We start from the raw sequence: 19,249 nt of genomic DNA, 5'->3' as shown, positions 1-19,249 counted from the left end.
GCAGAGTATTATCATGTTTTGCGAAGGGGGCGCGCACGCGCTTTCCGCGGGCAGATGAGTTGCGCCGTGTCGCCATCTCTAATTTATGCGTACTCAAAATGAAGACAAACAGTTCGAAAGCAAAGAGGAGCCACTTGGACAAAGCTATGAACGAAAACGGAAAAAAACAACATCATGATATTAATCGCATTGTTCTCTATGCTGCTGGATGTGCACACACATGTATGTGACCTTAGGGGATGTTAGGCAGAGCTACCGAAGATTTGATTGATTGTGTCTCCTCTATTCGCTATCTGAAATGCTACCAACGAAAAAAAAAGGAGGAGAAGAAGATGCTGAACATTCAAACGAAATTACCTCGCTCTAAAGGTCAGTGATGTTCCCTGGTGGTTTGAATTTGAGGCTGCAGAAGAGCTTGGACGCGCTATCGGTCAAGGAACCTCTATCAAAGATGCAATCAACCCTTTAAGTATTAGGTACCTGAATTGCGGTTTTAATTTTTTTGGCCGAACAAAAACCTTTTATTTTCAAACCCAAACGAATATTTATATTCATTTGCATGCATTCATGCAGCCATTTATATTCACCGTTTCCAGAAATATTTTTCCCTGGTTTTACATACTGCGTTTGAGCGTTCTCATATTAAAAATAAGTTCATCATGTTGGTTGCCCCTTTCTGGTCGTTTCCTTGTCAGAGCTCGCTTCAAATGGACTCATTATCGCCGATAAAGGTCTCCATCTATACTTTGAACCGTTTCCAGAGGTTCGTAGTGCACAACACCCATTGAAACTGCATCGTTTCATTTTTATGAAGAACACGAACGTTCTTTACCTTTAAAACCAGTTGTCACTTTTTTGTGTCGTTAAATATTCACCATACGTTTAATCCAGCAAACAATAACTTTCAGCAACCTTTTTTTTTTTTCAAATGAAGGAATGTTTTTGAAGTACCCCGCAAAATGGCCTTTGGCAGTAACATATTTCGTTTTGAAGGTATTTGGTTACACTTTAAAACTTCATAACACATACACCGAACGGACTAACAGAATAGTATTTATTGAATATTGAACTCAACGTCACAAAAAACGTTAGATGAAGTTATGCAATCCTTACCAAACTATCACTTCAAACCACATTCCAGACCGTACCTATCATCCTGATGCAGCCCATTACTGCGGATGCTAATCGACCGCCAAGGACTTAACCGGGGCGGACGATTTATCAACATGCAACCGGCTTGGCGCAACAAGGATATGCTCAATTTGCTGATATGTGCCTCGTAATGTACCGATGTCTCGTGTGGTGATAAGCGGGCGCTAACTCCCGTCCAAGGCCCCTGACAGATCGCTAAACGACCATTCCTACCCAGCGCGTGAGACATTCGTGAGAGAATGGCAGCGCGTGTGGCATCACTGGAAGACCGAACCGAACGGATCGCGATTTGTTTGCACCTTCCGTACATCCCTCTCCGGTCCACCGCCGCGGGAGGTAGCAGAGTAAATATTGGCCAAGCGGTGCGGTGGTATTCATTGCTGCCAAAAAATTACCGCATAATAATCGACCTTGACTTTCATTAGCGGAACAGAGCGGTAGCGACTCATCGTGGCAGGATCAGAACTGCTATCCGGATCATCCTATGTATCGTCCGAGTAGCCTATGTATGGTCGGCGTTCTCTAAACGTTCAGGCTGTAGGGCCAGGTCAACGAGATGCTGTTGCGATGACAACGGGCCTGGCAGTAGCTCTCCAATTACCCATCAGGTTCCCGGGGTGCACCGCAACCGCACCCCCCCCGGGGGGCGGTCTGTCAAACAAAAGCAACAACCCCCGAAACTCAATCGCGGCCAACCGCGCGGACACTTGACGTCTCCTTCAAGCGTGGCCCGAAAGTGATTGAACAACACACCGTCGAGAGCATATTAGCCGAGTGCTTTAAGTTCACTTTGATGATCGTTCACCGAATGGGCCCAGCGAACGCGAGGAGCGCCCAGCCAGCGTGAAAAGGTCACGGCGTTAACGCACCATCGCGGAACCCGGGGATTTCCTTGTGGCACGGGTTCGGGCGCTTCCTATCGCTACACCTGGAGGCCGCAGCATCATCAGCAGCACCGGTGGCGTATCCAATCCGACCGGCCATCATCATTTGCGCAACATAACTCGGAGCTAATCGTAGGGCCTGCTCGAGCGTCCACCAACACTGTCCGATATTTCTTCGCTGGTGCACTGGTATGCGTGCGTTGGAATTGTGGCCACTCTTTGACTGCACCTGCACAGGGGGTGGGCAGCATTGAAATTAGTTTCGTGTTGCCACAGAGGACCTCGGCAACCTCGGCCCGGCCACCAGTCCACACGCAGGCCACGCGCAGCACAACGGGCCCTCAAATGGAGGCGCACGCGCCCCCCATAACGCAGCGTCGATGGCGTTTGTATGGCGAACTAATTATAATCGCTAATGCTACGGCTACTCGCGGCCACGGGGTAGGGCTGTGGCTCGTGACATCTTCGTGGAGTGGTTTTCAATGGCCTGGTCTTCATCTTTAACCGACCGACCAAAGAACCAAGCGCAATCACGGCCACGAACGTGAACGAACGAGAGCCTCGGTCTCGTAAACCTTGATGCAGATCTAATTGATACAAGCGGTACACGTGGCCACGCAGCGATGCACCGGCCGATGAGAAGAGATGACAAAATGCCACCAGAACTGCGGGTGGATTAGGGTGGACGAAGAAGATCGTTCCCAGCCCGATTAGCGTCCTCGTGTTTATGCTTTATTGGTGCGGTATGTGAACCACCAACGGGTGGACCATTGTCCCACTGGGTACCTGGCTACAAAAGATGGCGCGTAAATAGTATTTAAATCTTCTCCGAGCGAGCGCACATGGCGCACTCTTTCAGCGAGTGGAAAGAAAAACACGAAAATTTGATGCGAAAAAGTAGATTATTCGCACAGATGTAAATGCGTTGTCACGTCGTTGCGTACCTCAGCAGGAAAGATGCTAATGGATTTTGGTGTCCAGCGTAAAATTTAATTTACTCACCCATTGAACGCTAATGATGGGACATATGGGAAATGGCTTGTAGTAGCATTGTTTGTCTGCAAATGGAGCAGATGAGCATTGGAAATAAGGTTTCTTTTGCTGATTTTTTATAATATTAGGTCTATTATTTAGTTTCTTCGATTCTATTAAAAGAATCCCATTAAAAGAATTACCATTTTCTTTCATGAAGCTCCAAATCCTCATATCTTATGTCGTTTTAAAGAATATCCGTATGCCTTTACAACGCACTAAATGAGTTCATGAGTTTCTAGAGTTTAAAATGTGGAGTTTTGGGCCTGAATAGTCCAATAGTAATATAATATTGCTGTAAGTTGTCAGTCATAAAAATGAGAAGATGCAGTTTTGAAGTGTGTCGAACGAACCTCGGAACAGTGGTCAAACTATTGATGGAGAACGTTATTGGCAACAATTTATTTGTTTGAAACAAGCTCTAGCTAGAAAACGACAAAAAACGGGATAACCAACGTGTTAGACTTGTTTTTCAACACGCAAAACCGGTCAAACATTTTTTAGAAAACGTCAAAAATGAAATTTTAGCCCACCCACGCTATACTACCACAAATTGTTCTTGACTTGTAACATGTTTGGTTGCAATTTTGTTTTTTTTTTGGTGCACAACAACTCACTCCTTATGAAAGTATCGAAAAATGGGTAGTTGGTTAGATTGCTTCAAAAGATGACGAGTTCTTTCGACATGGAATTCAAAAATTAACTGCAACTGTGGTCAGCGATGGGCGTTCATTCATGTAATTGTCCTTTTGTGCTAGAAAATAAATGGTTTTTGTAAAGCAGAAACAAATCGGAACGAATATGTTGTAGTTGTTGTATTAGTTATAAGATGTACCTGTATAGTATGGGAGTTATTAATGTTAACGTTACCTGTAACCGAACAAATCTGAACACGATCTTGAGGAATGCAGAATTTTCGTAAGAAACTCGCACCTTTCTCACATCAACATCACTATCGCATCAGATGTAGAAGTGATGGTCAGTGGTAATCAATCATCGTTCTGATGATTACCAATGTGTCAATATATCATCCCCATTTAAGGAAGTTAACATTTGCACCACCTCGGGATTCTCGGCTCTTCTCCATATCCTAATCCTATTGCCATTGCTTGCTCAAATTCTCCTCACTCATGCATAAAATAAGAAGTCAACCACTGCGGTGCTTCCAAGAACCGCGATCGCCCACCGCGAGCACTCTTGTGCTGCGCTAATCGCTAGTGCAAACAATCAAACTTACGCCGATCAGCAACGAACACCGGAAGGCCTTTGAATTGCTATCTTCTGCGATTCCTGTGACCGGAGTCTGTGGGGATTCACAGGTCATGTCTTCGCTTCGGATTGACTTTCCACTTGGCGTCAGTGCTTCAGTCGTTTTTGGCAAATGCCAGCCCGATACTAACCCCCATGAATCATGCCACGAGCTCTCCGCGTGTACTTTCATCATGTGACGGTTCCAAAAACAAGTCCAACGCACCAGACTGCAGTCGGCGCATGGCCCACAGAACACAAACTGCAGTTCCAAACCTCCCAAAAATCAGGGTCAACGGTGGTAAAGGTTATTGGCTACGGCTGTTGCTCATCTCTCGACCACGATCATTCGTGACGCACGTCTTTACCTCGATCACAACGCGCGGGAAACTCTTTTTTAACGACAAACCATTCCCAGTTCCCACAAAAGATCCCCAAAAACGACCGCCACGTGCCGTCGCTTCGGTTCGTTGCGGTTCGCGGATTCAAGCCGCCAAGTGAAATATTTGACAAAACTTCTCATACTTTTTCGTGGACGAACACGCGAGCGTGACCGAGATGGAGAACGAGAAGACGAATAGCACTCATTATAAGGTGTGGTTTGGGGGAGGTAGCATTTCGAAAAGCTTCTGGTGTCCATACCCTCCCAATCGGATAGTAGACCTTCTCCGTCCCTCGCATCCCCACCGTGAGCTTATCGTGGACCGTCAGCAGCAGCAGCAGCAGAAGGCGCCTGTGCATCGGGGATCGGGGTGGATCACCACCACCACCACCGCCAGCACGGGAGATGGAACAACAAAAACTCGACCAAAAGGCAAACATCTTGATTCGCACTCCTCGTTTGCTGCTTCTTGACCGGATCGCGATCGTCGATCGTCGGTGGTTGGTGGGCTCGAAACGCGGAGCAGGCTGCTGCTTATATAAAAAGATCCACCCGTGTCCACCAGATGATCAGTTCGGTTCCGTCGCGATTGGTCTAGCCACGCACGCACACCCGGTGTCTCCTTCCTAGCGAGAAGCTAGGGATTTATCGGTCGATCGCACAGGATATCTCAGACTCGCCCCATTCAAGGACCTCGAGGACGGATTCCGAAGTTTTTCTGGTGTGCAGGTGTGCCAAAATTCGATTTCGTTCGCACTGTTACGTTGCCTCAGCCATGGTGAGTGGCCTGCCGGGCCTCGGGAGTGGAATCTGTCGTCTGTTTGTTTTGTTCATTTGACCATTATCGCCAAACACACCAACGATGCGTGGCTGTGATGTTCGTGCTCGTGAATCTGTGCTCGTGGCGTGCGTTATGCGATTGCGAAAGAGTCGCCAAACCCACCCGTTGCATAAGCTCGATAAGTTGGTGCGATGCAAAAATTTGGATTAGTTTTCCCTTTCCACCGGACAACAGCTGGAATGTGGAATCGGCGGAGTGATTGCAAAAGCATAGGAAAAAGCATAAAGTGGTTTATGATCGTGGCGACAGTTTGCCGCAGGATGTTGGAAGTGTCGTGTTACCCCAAGCTAGCTAGTGAGGATGCAGATTGATGATCAAACGAACTGATACGATCCGATCATTAAATAGTCGTAAAATAGTCGTTTGTCGTGAGTCGGATCGCTACCGTTTCATCAGCAGCGAACGGAAACGGCGCTTCCCAGGGCACACCCCCCGATACCGAAGTCATCTCCGAATCTGGTTGACCTTCTGGAAGGCTAATGAAGGAACTAACCCTTCGGCAATCGGCGCATCTTGTTCGCCTTAGGCGAGAAACACCTTCACCGTCGAATTGATCGACCCCGTGGCCACTTTCCTTGCACCTCGAGCTTCTAGCAGATGAACCCAGGAACCCAGAGAGCCGGATCAACCTGCTTATCGGGGTGTTAATTATGCGACGCTAGTAGCAACAGAGAGGAAGGGAGATTGCTTTCAACGATCCGCGGGTCCCTTGGTCCGGGCCTTTTTGGGCGCCTCACTGGATAAATGATTTATTCATTCGGCTTCGGGGTGGAAGAATGTGGTCTTTTGATCTTTGTCCGCACTTTTCGCGGGCAATCAATTCTTGCGACACGCGATTATGCTAATAGGCGATTATAGGGTGGTGATGGTTTTGCATCCTGTTCGACGATTCAAACAAACAACGGATTCTGTTGTCCCTAATGACTAATGGCACGTGTTTCTCTCCCATTTTGTTCCCAACCTCTCTCTACTTCTCTCGATAGAAACTCGCCATCGTTCTGCTGGCCACCGTGCTGGCCTGTGTCCGGGGTGAGCAATTCGAAGGATACTTCTATCCGAAGCCAAGCTGTGCCCTCTCGGATACGGTCTACATCACGAAAACGGAAACCAACTACCAGCGAGTGACGGAAACGATCCAGCAGCCGACCTATGGCGATGAGCAGACGGTCATCTCGTCGGTCTACATTACCTCCACCTATACGGCCACCGTCCCCTCCTACCAGACGATAACGAACACGGCCACCTACACCGTCACACCACCGCTGCAGCCGGCCCAGACGGTCTACAACACCGTCACGCTGCCACCGATCGTGTCCACGTACACCAGTGTCGTTGTCTCAGCGACACCCGTTTACCGGACACAAACCGAAACACGAACCATTACGCAGCCACCGGTCACACTGCCTGCGCAAACCATCTACTCGACGATCCGTGAGCCTCCAGTGACGCTCCCTGCTCAGACGATCTACTCCACAATCCGGGAACCTCCAGTGACACTCCCTGCTCAAACGATCTACTCCACCATCCGTGAGCCACCGGTCACGCTTCCACCGCAAACCATTTACTCGACAATCCGCGAACCACCGGTCACACTGCCTGCGCAGACGATGTACTCCACGATCCGGGAACCTCCAGTGACACTCCCTGCTCAAACGATCTACTCCACCATCCGTGAACCTCCGGTCACGCGCACCAGTCAGGTGGTGTCCACGGTGTTCAATACTGTCACACTGCCACCGGTCACACTGCCAGCGCAGACGATCTACAGCACCGTCACACTTCCGCCGGTTACGCGAACCGTTAGCTCGATCTACACCCAACCAGGTGGGGCCCAAACGGTTTATCTCACCGAGACCCAGGTTCAGCGTGATCCAGTGCCAGCTCAAACGATCTACAGCACCGTCACCAAGTCGTTCTGTGCGCCAACGTACCTACCACCACAAAACACACTGGCCGCTTACAACCAGGGACGGTACACGGGTGGTTTGTTCTAGAGATCATTTTAGGCGACAATTTGCGTTCCTCAATAAACCCCCCCCCCCCCCCCCCATCGTCTTCATATGCGTGTGTTTTACGTGGCGTTACGTGAAGAGCTGGATCGACCTCGATCGCTTTCCGACCACCATCCTATACTTCATCATCTAACACCACCCTAATTTAGCTATCGCTTCATGGATAATGTTGTTTGGTTTTGTTTCGCTGTTTTTCTACGTGGCTCCGTGGCTGACCTTCTCCGAGATGAGATGAGCACGAGGCGCGCGACACAATGGCCGAAATGGCGGCGACGTCGAAATGCTAATCTACTCGTGGGCTACGAGTCGTGGCCACTCGGTCAGGGGGAGCCTTGGAAATGCATTTTTAAATACACTCACGACACAGACACGATGAGATTAACAGCTTCCGACGCACAGACAGAGAGGCAGGGGCATAACGGTCAAACACGTCATTGTGCGAACTGTTATTCCGTCCGTGGACTAATGCTTTTTTCCAAACATTTCGATTATGTCGGCCGATTTTCGTGCCGCGTCGTGCTTTACCTTCTCAGCAAAAGTCGATCTGCTGGCCTCCAATCTTGGTGGCTGACCGGTGACGATTTCACCACGGAAAATTGCCTTCAAGGGACGTGTGCGTCGTGGCGGTCGCTCCCTTAGATCACTGGGAACTGGTTCACATTCGAATGGCGATCAGCATTGTTCTCGCAATGGTGAGGGGATTGTGTTTAATCATCTCTCAGACCCTTTTGCACGCCCTTGCTGCTGCCCTGGTGCAGCATTCAGATCCATCATCCGAACAAACGATTGGCCATTGTTGCCAAACGAACAACTCGAAACGATTACCAGAGAAACTTTTTCCACGGTGAAGATGTAGCCAAAAAGGATGATTAAAATAATTTTAAAAATAAACGACCATGAGCGCTGAAAAATGGGCAAAGTGTCTCCCTAAAGTGTGTAAGGGTTTAAGGAGTTTTTACGATGAAGAAATAAATGCTTTATTGGAACCAAACACAAAAATGAAGGAGTTGTCTTCTGCTGTATCGATGAGGGTTTATAGTTCAATGCTGGTGAGTAGCAATGTTGATTGGGATAGCAATCAGCATCGTTGTGTAATGCATCAAGTTCTTCTAACGACCGACTTAATCACTACTAGGGCTCGCTTGCGGCATTTGACATTGAAATGCGGTTTAAAACAATAAATCAAAGATCTATCTCCTAATCAAACCCCAGAATGCGTCAGCGATCGACATTGACACTGGCGCACGGTTTGTCGCAGCAAGGTCTCTAGCAACCTGCCCACTTATCATAATGCCCACCGGGTCGTCCATTTCCATTCCAATCTTACCTAATACCTTCCAGCCCAGCGAACATTAATCGTGCGATGACATGAAGACACCGTACGAAACGAAAATCGGACAAGATGGAAGATAATTTTGCGCAATGAATAAATTTGGGGCTTCCAAAATAACCTACCGGGAAATCTGGTACATCTGTTGTTCTGTCAAATCTTCAAAGTGCCCTGTGGAACACTCAAACCTATTATCTAGATGGATTTAAATTGTTTTAAATGTCTGCAGCAAATGCTTGGCGAAGAGATGAATTAATCGCAAATATATCGCATGTCGGTGGGTGCTTGAATAAATATAACATTAGTATCTTTTGAATATTTGGTTTTTTCTATATTTATGGAGATGAACTTGCTGCGGATTTTTTACGATCATCAATCTCATTAATGATTAACTCAATCAATCATTTAAATGTAACTTACTATAAGTCACTTAAGACTCATTTTTATGTAGGATAGTTGTAAAAAGCTCGTACATTCTTAATGGTGCATCACATAGAGTTGTCATAGTTCTATGAGCATTTTTGCATTCTTGGCATATTAATAAATTTAATAAGAATATTTAAAAAAATAATCCGAGTGCTGGCTCCAGAGAGGATCGAACTCACGACCTTCGCGTTATTAGCACGACGCTCTAACCAACTGAGCTATGGGGCCTATTGTTTATCAGTGTTCTAATTATATCCAACTAAGTTAAATAAGAACAATCCAAGGCAACAATAAGAGCAAGAAACCTGAAAGTAGTCTTGGTGTTCGGTGCGGTCATTCTAGTGAAAATCTCATCAGAGTCAATGATTTTATAGATCATTAGCAATAATTTCAAAAGGGCATGTTAGACACCATTATGCTACGTCCTTCGATTAAAAACGTCCTTTTACGGTTTTTATGCTAAAGAAGCCTTATGTTCAAAACCTCTAAACCTGGTACTAAAAAAACGATTTTGGTTTTATTCTAATGCATAACAATTACCCAAATATTAGTCTTTTAGTTTGAATGTATAAAAAAGCAAAACATCACGACAACTTAAGGTCTACTCCAATCCACAATGTCAAAAGACAAAATAAACAGAGAGATAGAGGAAAGCTGCTGCGATTAAGACTTTTTAAGATCGCTGTTGATATTGCCACTGTTGATATTGATTATAAAACAATTATGAATCATTCGTTGTCCCCCGTTCGTTGTATTTTGTACCTTTTGGCACCTATATCTATGAAACAGTAAGAATAATAAACAAAAGAGAGTTTATTGACTGGCTCCAGAGAGGATCGAACTCACGACCTTCGCGTTATTAGCACGACGCTCTAACCAACTGAGCTATGGGGCCGTTGTACTATTCTACTAATTAGCCATGCCAACGACACAGAATAGTAGACCTAATCGTACTCGCAAAGCCTTCTTTCCTTCCCTCAAATATTAATAGAATCAGCATGTTAAAAACTTAATAACTTTCATCCATGAGCCAAAAACCCTTAGTGTAGCAACTCCTGAGGTAAGACACATCGTTTAACTCACCCGTTTTTTTTAGGCACAAGTGGCACAGATATGCACTGTATGTAAGGCGTCCGACGATCGTGAAGAACGGTATATTTGCCAGCCGCGTTAGTAGCTTTATAAACCGGAAAGACAATCTCACGCCTATAAACAAATTAACTGCACCATAAACCAATCGGATGGTTGGGAAGAGTAATGACATCCAGATCGATGGAGTGTCGAAGCGATATCGATAGAAGATGTATCCAGCGGCAAATTGTGCCGGGATTACCAAGCAGCTGACGAACTAGGACACTTTCAGCACCTAGAAGAGGAAAGAAAGGACAAATCATTCACGTGTTACGCTCCAATTCTATAGCTTGATCTAATACTCACCCAATTGCAGTTGGTTCTGTTCTTAGACAAATGAATATAGTAGAACGCACATCCGATCGAGAAAGTGCAGTTGAGCAGATACATCTTAGTGGGCACGTAGACGTCTTGGTAGACTTTCCAGTACCAGAAGAAGTATCGAATATATCTGGAACAAATTTATGAATCTTAGCTTCACGCTATATTATCGCTTCAAATGTGTCTTACTCGGGTGCGAAAATGGGAATGGCATCATACTCTTTGATGTAGATTATAACCGACGTGCCAATGTAGCAGACCAGCAACAATGTGCCGATCAGTATGTTACGAATCTTTGGGAATTGCTTGATCATTGCACAGATGATCAGACCGTAGATGAAAAGGTGGAAGTCTGCTGCAAGGTACCATGTGTGTAGCATGCACTAAAAATCAGGAAGGAACACCGTTAATGAGTAAACTACGCCGGATTACACGGCGTAGGATGCATGTAGCCTTCACGTACCGGTTGGTCGACCTCGATCGAGGTCGAGTTATTGATGCACAGCAGATTGGTTCACCAGTTTTCGCGACAATAGTTACGGCCAGTTTCGACGCCCTTACGCCACAATAGACCATCACCGATACGTATCAGCCATTTAGCCTCGAAGAGCATCACAAACGCATAGACTGGGGTTAACCAACACCAGAGAATGGACTCAAATCAATTTCTTTTTACGGGCTGATGCGATGGAAGCACCGGTTCCTATGTAGCGAGCCAAGGAAATGATGAATATTTCAATGATACCAACTAAACTTTTTGTTTGCTCAACTTTCTGCACAAAGAACAACACCAAGAGCATGCTGCTGATGGCAAAAAATGTTGTGACTATCTGCGTTCCATTGATAACGATCTTCATTTCCGAATCATCAAAACGCTGTCGGATAAGAATTTGTTATTAACATACCATAGCGGTCGTTGCGTCTTTCTCTTCCAACTTTCTTACTAGCCACCTCAATTGTTAGGGTGGTCCTGTAATATCGTAGCGTGGTGAAAATATGAGTCGACTCCGTGGTTGCTGGTAGACGACTAACCTTATTATTCGTTCATAGACTTATCACTAATACAACCTTATTCTATATAATACACTATATTCTCCCGGCATTAAAAAAAATGAAACCCCTTATCTAGGATATCCCTCTATGATCGAGGTTGCGCATAGAACATCACGTGACCCAGTGTAACACACATGAAAACGATACCAGAATCATCTGCGTATGCGACTGCATGTCCGTTTGATAGTGATTCACTCCCTGTGTGGTCTTACAACGATGATCGTACAAGCTAAAGGCGAACACAATACCGATCACCCCTAGTGTGATCAAGATAAATGTTATTTCTAACCAATCTTGGTTGGTAGTATGGCGACATAGACTACGAAGGAGCAAATGAATAGCCTTACCAATGGGATACGATTGACCGGCGCTATCACAGTACTCTATCTCGGTTTGTGCCTTAAGTCCATGGTCCCTCAGCAGCTCCACGTTGACGCACCGCTCCATCATCCATATCAAAAATGCCATAAAGCGTAGGAACCCGCGAGGCAAAAAGCTATAGGCGTTACGCTGTAGAGGCGTTACAACCGTTAGGGAAGAGAGAATCGCGAACGAAGAGAGAGAGCCGAGAGGCCAAAAAACAGGATAAAAACAGCGCGCGCGACTGATACGGGGTCCTGTGCAAAATTGTAGATCGAAAAGTGAAGAACACACTAAATTTGTGGTTTTCGAGCGAAACCAGTATCAACCAACAAATTGTGTCTAATTTTCATTTTCATTACGTTGGAATAACATTTCCAACAATCCATGTAACATTATAACATTGCGAAATACTAAAAACAATCTTTAGGTATGCATGATTACGATAAAGACCACAGAAAAACGCTTCGCCGGTTTCTTCGCGGCCGCTATGTCCTGCCTATGGGCAACAACTTCCGTATCGTAGAGGAAAATGCATAGGATAAGCCGAGCAAACCGCGTGGTCTCTGGGCACAACACCGGTGGCGGAATTGTTGGATTCCCTACTTTCGGTTTCCCTGAACCTTCCTGAAGCCATGTTATCGAAGAAAAAAATATCAATTTGTATATTTCAAATGACCCATCACACGGCGATCAATGGGCGCCGAAAAAAGAACCATTTGCAGAAACACATTTCTAAATTTGATGCCATTGATGTAATTTTTAACAAAACTTCCCCAAAATATATCCAAATATTCTCGGCAAGTAATAGTTTGATATACTATTCAGGTGAACAAAAGGTGAATGGTTTCTTTACAAAAAATCTTCAAAAATTATCCTTTTTAGCCGAATTATCCTTAAACCTCCTATAAGGCTCCGTCCGCCTTCATCACGCAGTATACAGAACCGATCGTGGGGTTGTCGTTAAGTTAAGTTAAGTAAACGGAAGTTAGCACAAATCTTCGACGCATCGAATCTTAATTTCCTGTCTAAATGTGTCAGAATCGCTAAAAACATCCCTTTTTCAACTTCAAAAATCTGTCAAAAATCGAAAAATTGGAATATCAACAAAAACTCTCCGGGACTACCTAGATAAACTTATAATCTTTCAAACGAATATCGATTTCAAATGGCCCGTCATGTCGCTACGATGGGCACCGTAAAAAGTACCTTTGTGACGACACGCCTACCAAAATTTGATGCCACGGATTAATTTTTCAATGAATGGTGTTCAAAACAGTACCAAATATACTTCAAAAATTCTAGATTATTATGTCATTTATTTGAAAAATAAAGTTGAATGGTTGCATCATAAAAAATCGTCAAAAATGCTCCTTTTTTGGCCCGAAAATACTGAAGCCCCCCCTTAATTAGCTCAGCACCAACTCAGCAGTTCAGCACCACTCGTGTGCCTGAAGTTCTGTTTGAAGACAAACTTGCATAAATTAAGGCGCACGAGTGGTCCTGAACTGCTAAGTTGATGCTGAATCAATAAGCGGGCCATACACGCGCAATATTATTTGTCAATATTCTGGGTTACTTTTATTTATTTAGCATGTTCCAGTAACTAGAACACCATGTTGCAGGGGCCGAACACGCTAAATAAATCAAAGTAACCCATTTAAGGATAATTCGGTTAAAAAAGGCTTATTTTTAACCAATTTTTGGGAAGAAACCATTCAACATATTTTTTTCGAGAGGATTTTTTATAAAACTACAACTTTTTATAAATATTTGTTTCTAGTTTAGGCAAGATTTGTCTTCATCCATGGCATCAATTATAGGCAGGTGTGTTGTGGAAAGGGTACTTTTTCCGGTGCCCGTCGTTGCCGCGGTATGAATCATCAGAAAAATACAAACCAGTATGTTATAAGTTTATCCAGGTAGTCATCGTCGAATTTTTGATAAATTTTCAATTTTCCGATTTTTGGTAGATTTTCCACGCTGGAAAAGAGATGTTTTTTTCGAGTTAGTCTACAGGGTGTACCATAAAAAAATGCAAATGCTTTCATTGCTCTGTTTTGAGTATTTTTTCAACTCCAATATGGCATTATGGGGTATCGTTGTGTTCGTAAGAGTCTTATCTATCAAATGATGTATAATAAGTACCCGTGCAAAAGATGTCTTTACAGATGTTGTTTACAGGATTAAACGTTCTATTCATGAAGGGCCAAGGCCTAGGAAACACGTTAGTGATCGGCAACGATCTGAGCGTACTGAAAAAGTGGTAATATCCGTCAGAGCAAAAGTTAGCGAAATCCAGTGCAATCCATATGAAAGCTTGCATAAGAGACGAATATCTCAAGATCCTGCCTGCATCGGTTGGCCAAATATGACCTAAAAGCAATCTCTAGAGCTAGGGTGAAGCGTAATTTAATAGTTGAAAGGATAAAACATCTTTAGACAGGATAAAACATAGTTTGAAAATGGCACCAGTTTTCATAAAATCCATTACTAAAATGAATATTGATGTTTATATCACTTTTTTAAAGGAACACGTTTTAGCATGGATTAAAGCAAACTTCAAAACACCGGAAAATGTTGAGTTTCAGCAAGATGGAGGCCCCTGCGATACGTCTTAACGGTCTGAAACATGGTTGAAGGAAAACATGAATTTTTGGTCGAATGATTTATGCCCTCCAAGCGGTCCTGAATTAAATCGGTTGGGCTATTCAATATGGGCATTTGTTCGACCTAAGACCTGTGAACCATAACACCATACACGGTTGGTTCGCTGAAATCGTTTATCATCAAAGCCTGGTCTTCTAAGTTGGACACTTATGTTACAGAGAGTGTTCTCGAATTCGTAACCGCTTGGAGAAATTAATTGAGAAAACAGGCCGACAAACCCACTCATTTTGTTTGTTTTTGATAAACAAAGAAATATAGAGCGAATGAAATACTTTGAAACAGTAGAAAATATAAAAAAATGGCTTTAAACTTCAAAAAAAGATTTTTGCATTTTTTTATGGTACACCCTGTAAAGGCAAATTTTACATAATTGGTTAAAAAAAAGAATCAACCTTTTTTCATAAAAACATGGTGGGGCTTCCTGGAAAACAGTATCCTAATAACGTTCTAAAACTTTCAAAAGGTTCAGCCCGGCAGTTTTTAAGCAACGATGGGTACCGACTTTGAAAACATTGGTCTTGGGAAACGCGCTTGAAAGTAGTGATCCGCAATGAATCTGCATGAGGCGCGATTCATTGTTGCTTCAATTGATCAAAATCTTATATTAGGTTGTTTGAAAAGTAATTGCGTTTATTGTTATCAAAAGTAAATACCGTTTTTGAAATACTTATTATGAAGATCAGTGGTATAATGAATCAGTGGTTTGTATTTAATTTTGTACTATGATCTTGTAAATTCTTTCTGGCATCTTCAGATCTGGCCGGTCATAGATCTTCAGAATTATATCTTCAAACAAGGAGTTCCGCAAAAGTCCAAACAAATAGGAGTCTGATAGCGCAAAGCATGGGCTTTATGTTGAGTTCATGGAATGTTTTCCAGCAGCTTCTTTCAATTTTTGGCGAAGAGACAAAGATGTATGCGGTGTAGTGATATTGTGGTGCCCAAGGTCGCCTTGTTGGAATATGAAATCTGCGATTTTAAAATTCTGACCATTTCTTGTTAATTTAGTTGTAAATGTAGTGTAAATTCAATTTATCTAGTTTATGACATCAGACATTTAAATCAATCTGTTGGTTCCTTGAAACCAAAAAAAAATCCTAAGCCTAACTATCGAAGAGGGTGGGGCGAGTGGGACACATTTTTCTCTAAATTCTGAACCTTTCAAAAGTATTCTCTGCAACCTTTACAATTGCAACACATCAATTGGAGCAGAAATTTAAAAAAAATGGGTAAAAAACCAATATGTACATCTCTAGCAAACATTTAAAACACGAAAGACTTCAACGAGTGAACAAGACAGAAACTCAACTCAAGCCCTCAATGAACAGAAAATACTGTTTTTGGCAACATTTCTTCATTTCTTATCGTTATTTTTCACTGCACATATCACTCGTGCAAGGTGTTTTCTGTTACTGTCCACCTCTTTATCGAAACGAACACCGATGGCGTAAAACTTGAAGCACATAGTTCATGTCAACAGATCAAAATAAACTAAATCATCACTTTTCTACTACATTTACCAAACATTTGACCCACTGCTTCCACTGATGCCAGATAAATCGCGGTAAAGAGAGTTGTGGGAAACAACGCTATCGCGCACGCATCATCTGCACCATATCCCCTGTTTTACACTTCCGAGTACCAAATCGTCGCATCGAGAAATGAACACAAATCACGTACGCAAAACAGGTGCAACCAAATAGAGATGCATCCATTTTACAATGCGCACATGCGTACCTATAAACAAAACCCCGCCGGAGCTACGAATTCCAACCACCACCGAGGTTGCCTATTTTCGCAACGGTCCACGGAGCGTAAGGTAAACAAAAACTATCGTTCTCGCTGTGGCCACCGCTGTGGGGTCCACGGAAAGGGCCACAAGTTACTGCGCTGAGTGCCGGCTTCTCGTGCGAGCACGCACGAACTGCACCGCTACACAGCTTCATACCCCGGTCACAGATGTTTGCACTTCGTACAGCACGAACGAACGACGAGATCGTAACGAAAACACCACCAGCAGCAGCAGCAGCAGCCGGCCCAACGAAGACTCGCATGCTGGAGGGCACGAAAAACGACGGTGCTCAGGTGTCAACAACGGGCGCCCGATTGTTGTTGCTGCCGCCACCATGATGTTTCTTCTTGCAGCGAGTTTCTTGGTTTCGGATTCTCGCAGCGTCTCAGGCCGGGTGAGCTCACGCGGTTTCGTGGTGAGCCTCGCCCGATGCTGCGGCAAACTGATGCTGATCACTCTGAGATCCACGATCGACCTGAACGGACGTCGACGAGCGCGATCAAGCGACCGTGTGCGTGCGCGGTGTGTATACGAGGCTGTCCTGGGAAGTAAGCCATTCCCACATAATCGGGAACACCTTTGGCAGAACCGAAACGACCCCGACCTGCGTGTGTTTGTGTGTTTCCAATTGAAATGTGTATTCGCTTCTGTGCACCTGCGTGAAGATCGTGAGCGGTAACGAAACGCAGACAACCGACCAGACAAGCGAAACCTTCTGCCAAGAATTGTTCACACCGCACTCTGTCCTCCGGTGTCCCATATTCTAACGAACCCATCCTCCACCGGGAACCGGTTACCCGGGGTTCGTTGCTTCCGCGGTGAAATCTCTTCGCTCTTTGCTCTCCTTTGCTACGCGCTGAGTCATAGCGGCGATCTCGCTGCTGGTGGTGCTGGTATCGTGTGAAGAAAGGGCCTTTTTGGCACGGCTTGCGCCCCTTTGCGGTGTTGGTGACCAACGTGCCACCAACGGTGGTGGAAAAATGGAAATGTGAGTCAGCAACCATCGACCAGCGACCATTGACCAGCGGCTTCATCTCGAGCACGGGCGCAGAATTCGAACGTGGAGCAGTGAAGAAGTGGATTCGTTTCGCTTGGCGTCGGTTCCACAGTCGGTGATCGATCGTGAGTGCTGCGCTTCCTACTGGTGTTGCACCATTTTGCAATAATTGCAGATCAACCAACGGTGTGCCAAGTGATCGTACAGCAGAAGAAACCCCACATAGTCCGTCACCATTACCGGTCGCTTGCCAACAAGGAGATAGTGTGGTGAGCAAAGTGTGCCCGTGTTTGTGTCCACAACTGGTGATCGTCGTTGCTGCCGCTGTTCTCTGTATGTGCGAAGAAAGCGTCCAAGCGGACGAAAGCCATTTACCAGCCGGCTGTGGCGAAGGGGTCGCGAGCGTTGCCATTTACCTCTAACATTCAACGTCTCACGGTCGGACCCGGGATCGTAGTGCGTGTGCTCATTGTGAAATCCAGCAGCTCCGTCCAGCTTCAGCGTCTTCCACTCTCCAGAGCACGTTGAAGAAAAGCTACCCAAGTGCTGCTAGAGTGTTTGTGCGCTCGAACGGATGCTAACCAGTTCCGGAAGGCGTTCCGATGGTCGCTTGAGTGCTTGCGAAGGGCAAACATCGTCGCGATCTCACCGATCCACAGAGCGATCGCACCGGCGATCGATCCTCAAACCCGCGTGCCATCATCATCATCATCGCGTTGCAGTCATGCACATGCCCAAGCACTGCAGCAGAATGCACCCAAGGTTGAAACTGGTTTTCCTGGTGGCTCTCGTTGGCCTCTCGATGGGACCGGTTGCCCGGGCGCAGATCATCAACCGGACGCCACACTTCATCCCGGGCAGTGGCGATATGTCCCGGTTCAGTTTACTCGAAAACACTCCGGTCGGCAGCGTGGTCTATCAGTTGCGAGGTAAGTGTTCCCGCATCCCGTACATCCCGAAATGATTACTCCACCCCCGGGAGTTGGGCCACTCTTGATTTCATTTCAAATTATGCACCTTCGAGCGATTGGGCGATTTTGCAAACCGGACAACCGGACCGGCCAGATTGTATTTCTCACCAGTTCATTTCACTTTTTTGAGGCCGGTTTGTTGGAACATGCATCCGTGTTCCGTCCAGCAGCAGCAGCAGCAGCACCTGATGCTGTTCAAGTTGATCCGGTTTATCCGCCGCAGACAACTTCCCACACGACCGGAGGAGTCAGTAGGGGTTCGCAAAAGGTCTCAGTCAGTCTGCCAGCGAAGCATGAAAGGGGTCTCAAGGTCTGGAAGACCAGTCAAGTGGTCAACGAATTTGACCGGACATGAGAAAACAATGAAGCATTTCTGTACATTTCCAGCCAGGCAGCTCATTTCGTTTCCATCTGAGACAGAGCGTGACCGACGGGCGTGTTTAAGAGCGAGAAATTTCAAGTGCAAATGGCCAACACCACGATCAAAGCAGCTTGTTTGCTAGCTGCTTTGTGAAGCGCGTAAGAAAAGACACTTGGACTCTAAACTAAAACTTGTGTTATAAAGCAACAAAAATACCTTCTACACTAAACACTCTGCAACCATTTTCGCGCCCTCCCGATGCAAATGAAGGGCCACATTGCGTGCA

General features: G+C 45.3%; 2 protein-coding genes, 2 non-coding genes and 1 pseudogene across 4 annotated transcripts in view; 2 read left to right on the top strand and 3 right to left on the bottom strand.

Moving 5' to 3' along the window:
• Positions 1-5,285: 5,285 nt before the first annotated feature.
• On the top strand, positions 5,286-8,461 carry LOC126574182 (uncharacterized). The gene is made up of 2 exons (XM_050234221.1): positions 5,286-5,476; positions 6,523-8,461. Exons 1-2 carry the CDS (start codon positions 5,474-5,476, stop codon positions 7,531-7,533), a joined length of 1,014 nt encoding a protein of 337 aa, XP_050090178.1. The 5' UTR covers positions 5,286-5,473; the 3' UTR covers positions 7,534-8,461.
• Positions 8,462-9,461: 1,000 nt separating this feature from the next.
• On the bottom strand, positions 9,462-9,535 carry Trnai-aau (transfer RNA isoleucine (anticodon AAU)). The gene has a single exon. It is a non-coding gene; the product is annotated as a tRNA-Ile (tRNA).
• A 435-nt stretch (positions 9,536-9,970) lies between these two features.
• LOC126576621 (uncharacterized) lies at positions 9,971-12,262 on the bottom strand (annotated as a pseudogene).
• On the bottom strand, positions 10,129-10,202 carry Trnai-aau (transfer RNA isoleucine (anticodon AAU)). Its single transcript has one exon. It is a non-coding gene; the product is annotated as a tRNA-Ile (tRNA).
• Positions 12,263-17,165: 4,903 nt separating the features above from the next.
• The window catches only part of LOC126574181 (cadherin-23), a 14,207-nt gene continuing 12,123 nt past the window's right edge, over positions 17,166-19,249 (top strand). The window contains exon 1 of the mRNA XM_050234220.1: positions 17,166-18,560. Coding sequence (XP_050090177.1) covers positions 18,206-18,560 — 355 coding nt within the window. The 5' untranslated portion in view covers positions 17,166-18,205. The remainder of the gene's footprint in view (positions 18,561-19,249) is intronic.

The sequence above is a fragment of the Anopheles aquasalis genome, chromosome 3, assembly GCF_943734665.1.
Source record: "Anopheles aquasalis chromosome 3, idAnoAquaMG_Q_19, whole genome shotgun sequence".
In the NCBI taxonomy this organism is placed as follows: Eukaryota; Metazoa; Arthropoda; class Insecta; order Diptera; family Culicidae; genus Anopheles; species Anopheles aquasalis.
This window is presented reverse-complemented; position numbering and strand designations above follow the sequence as displayed.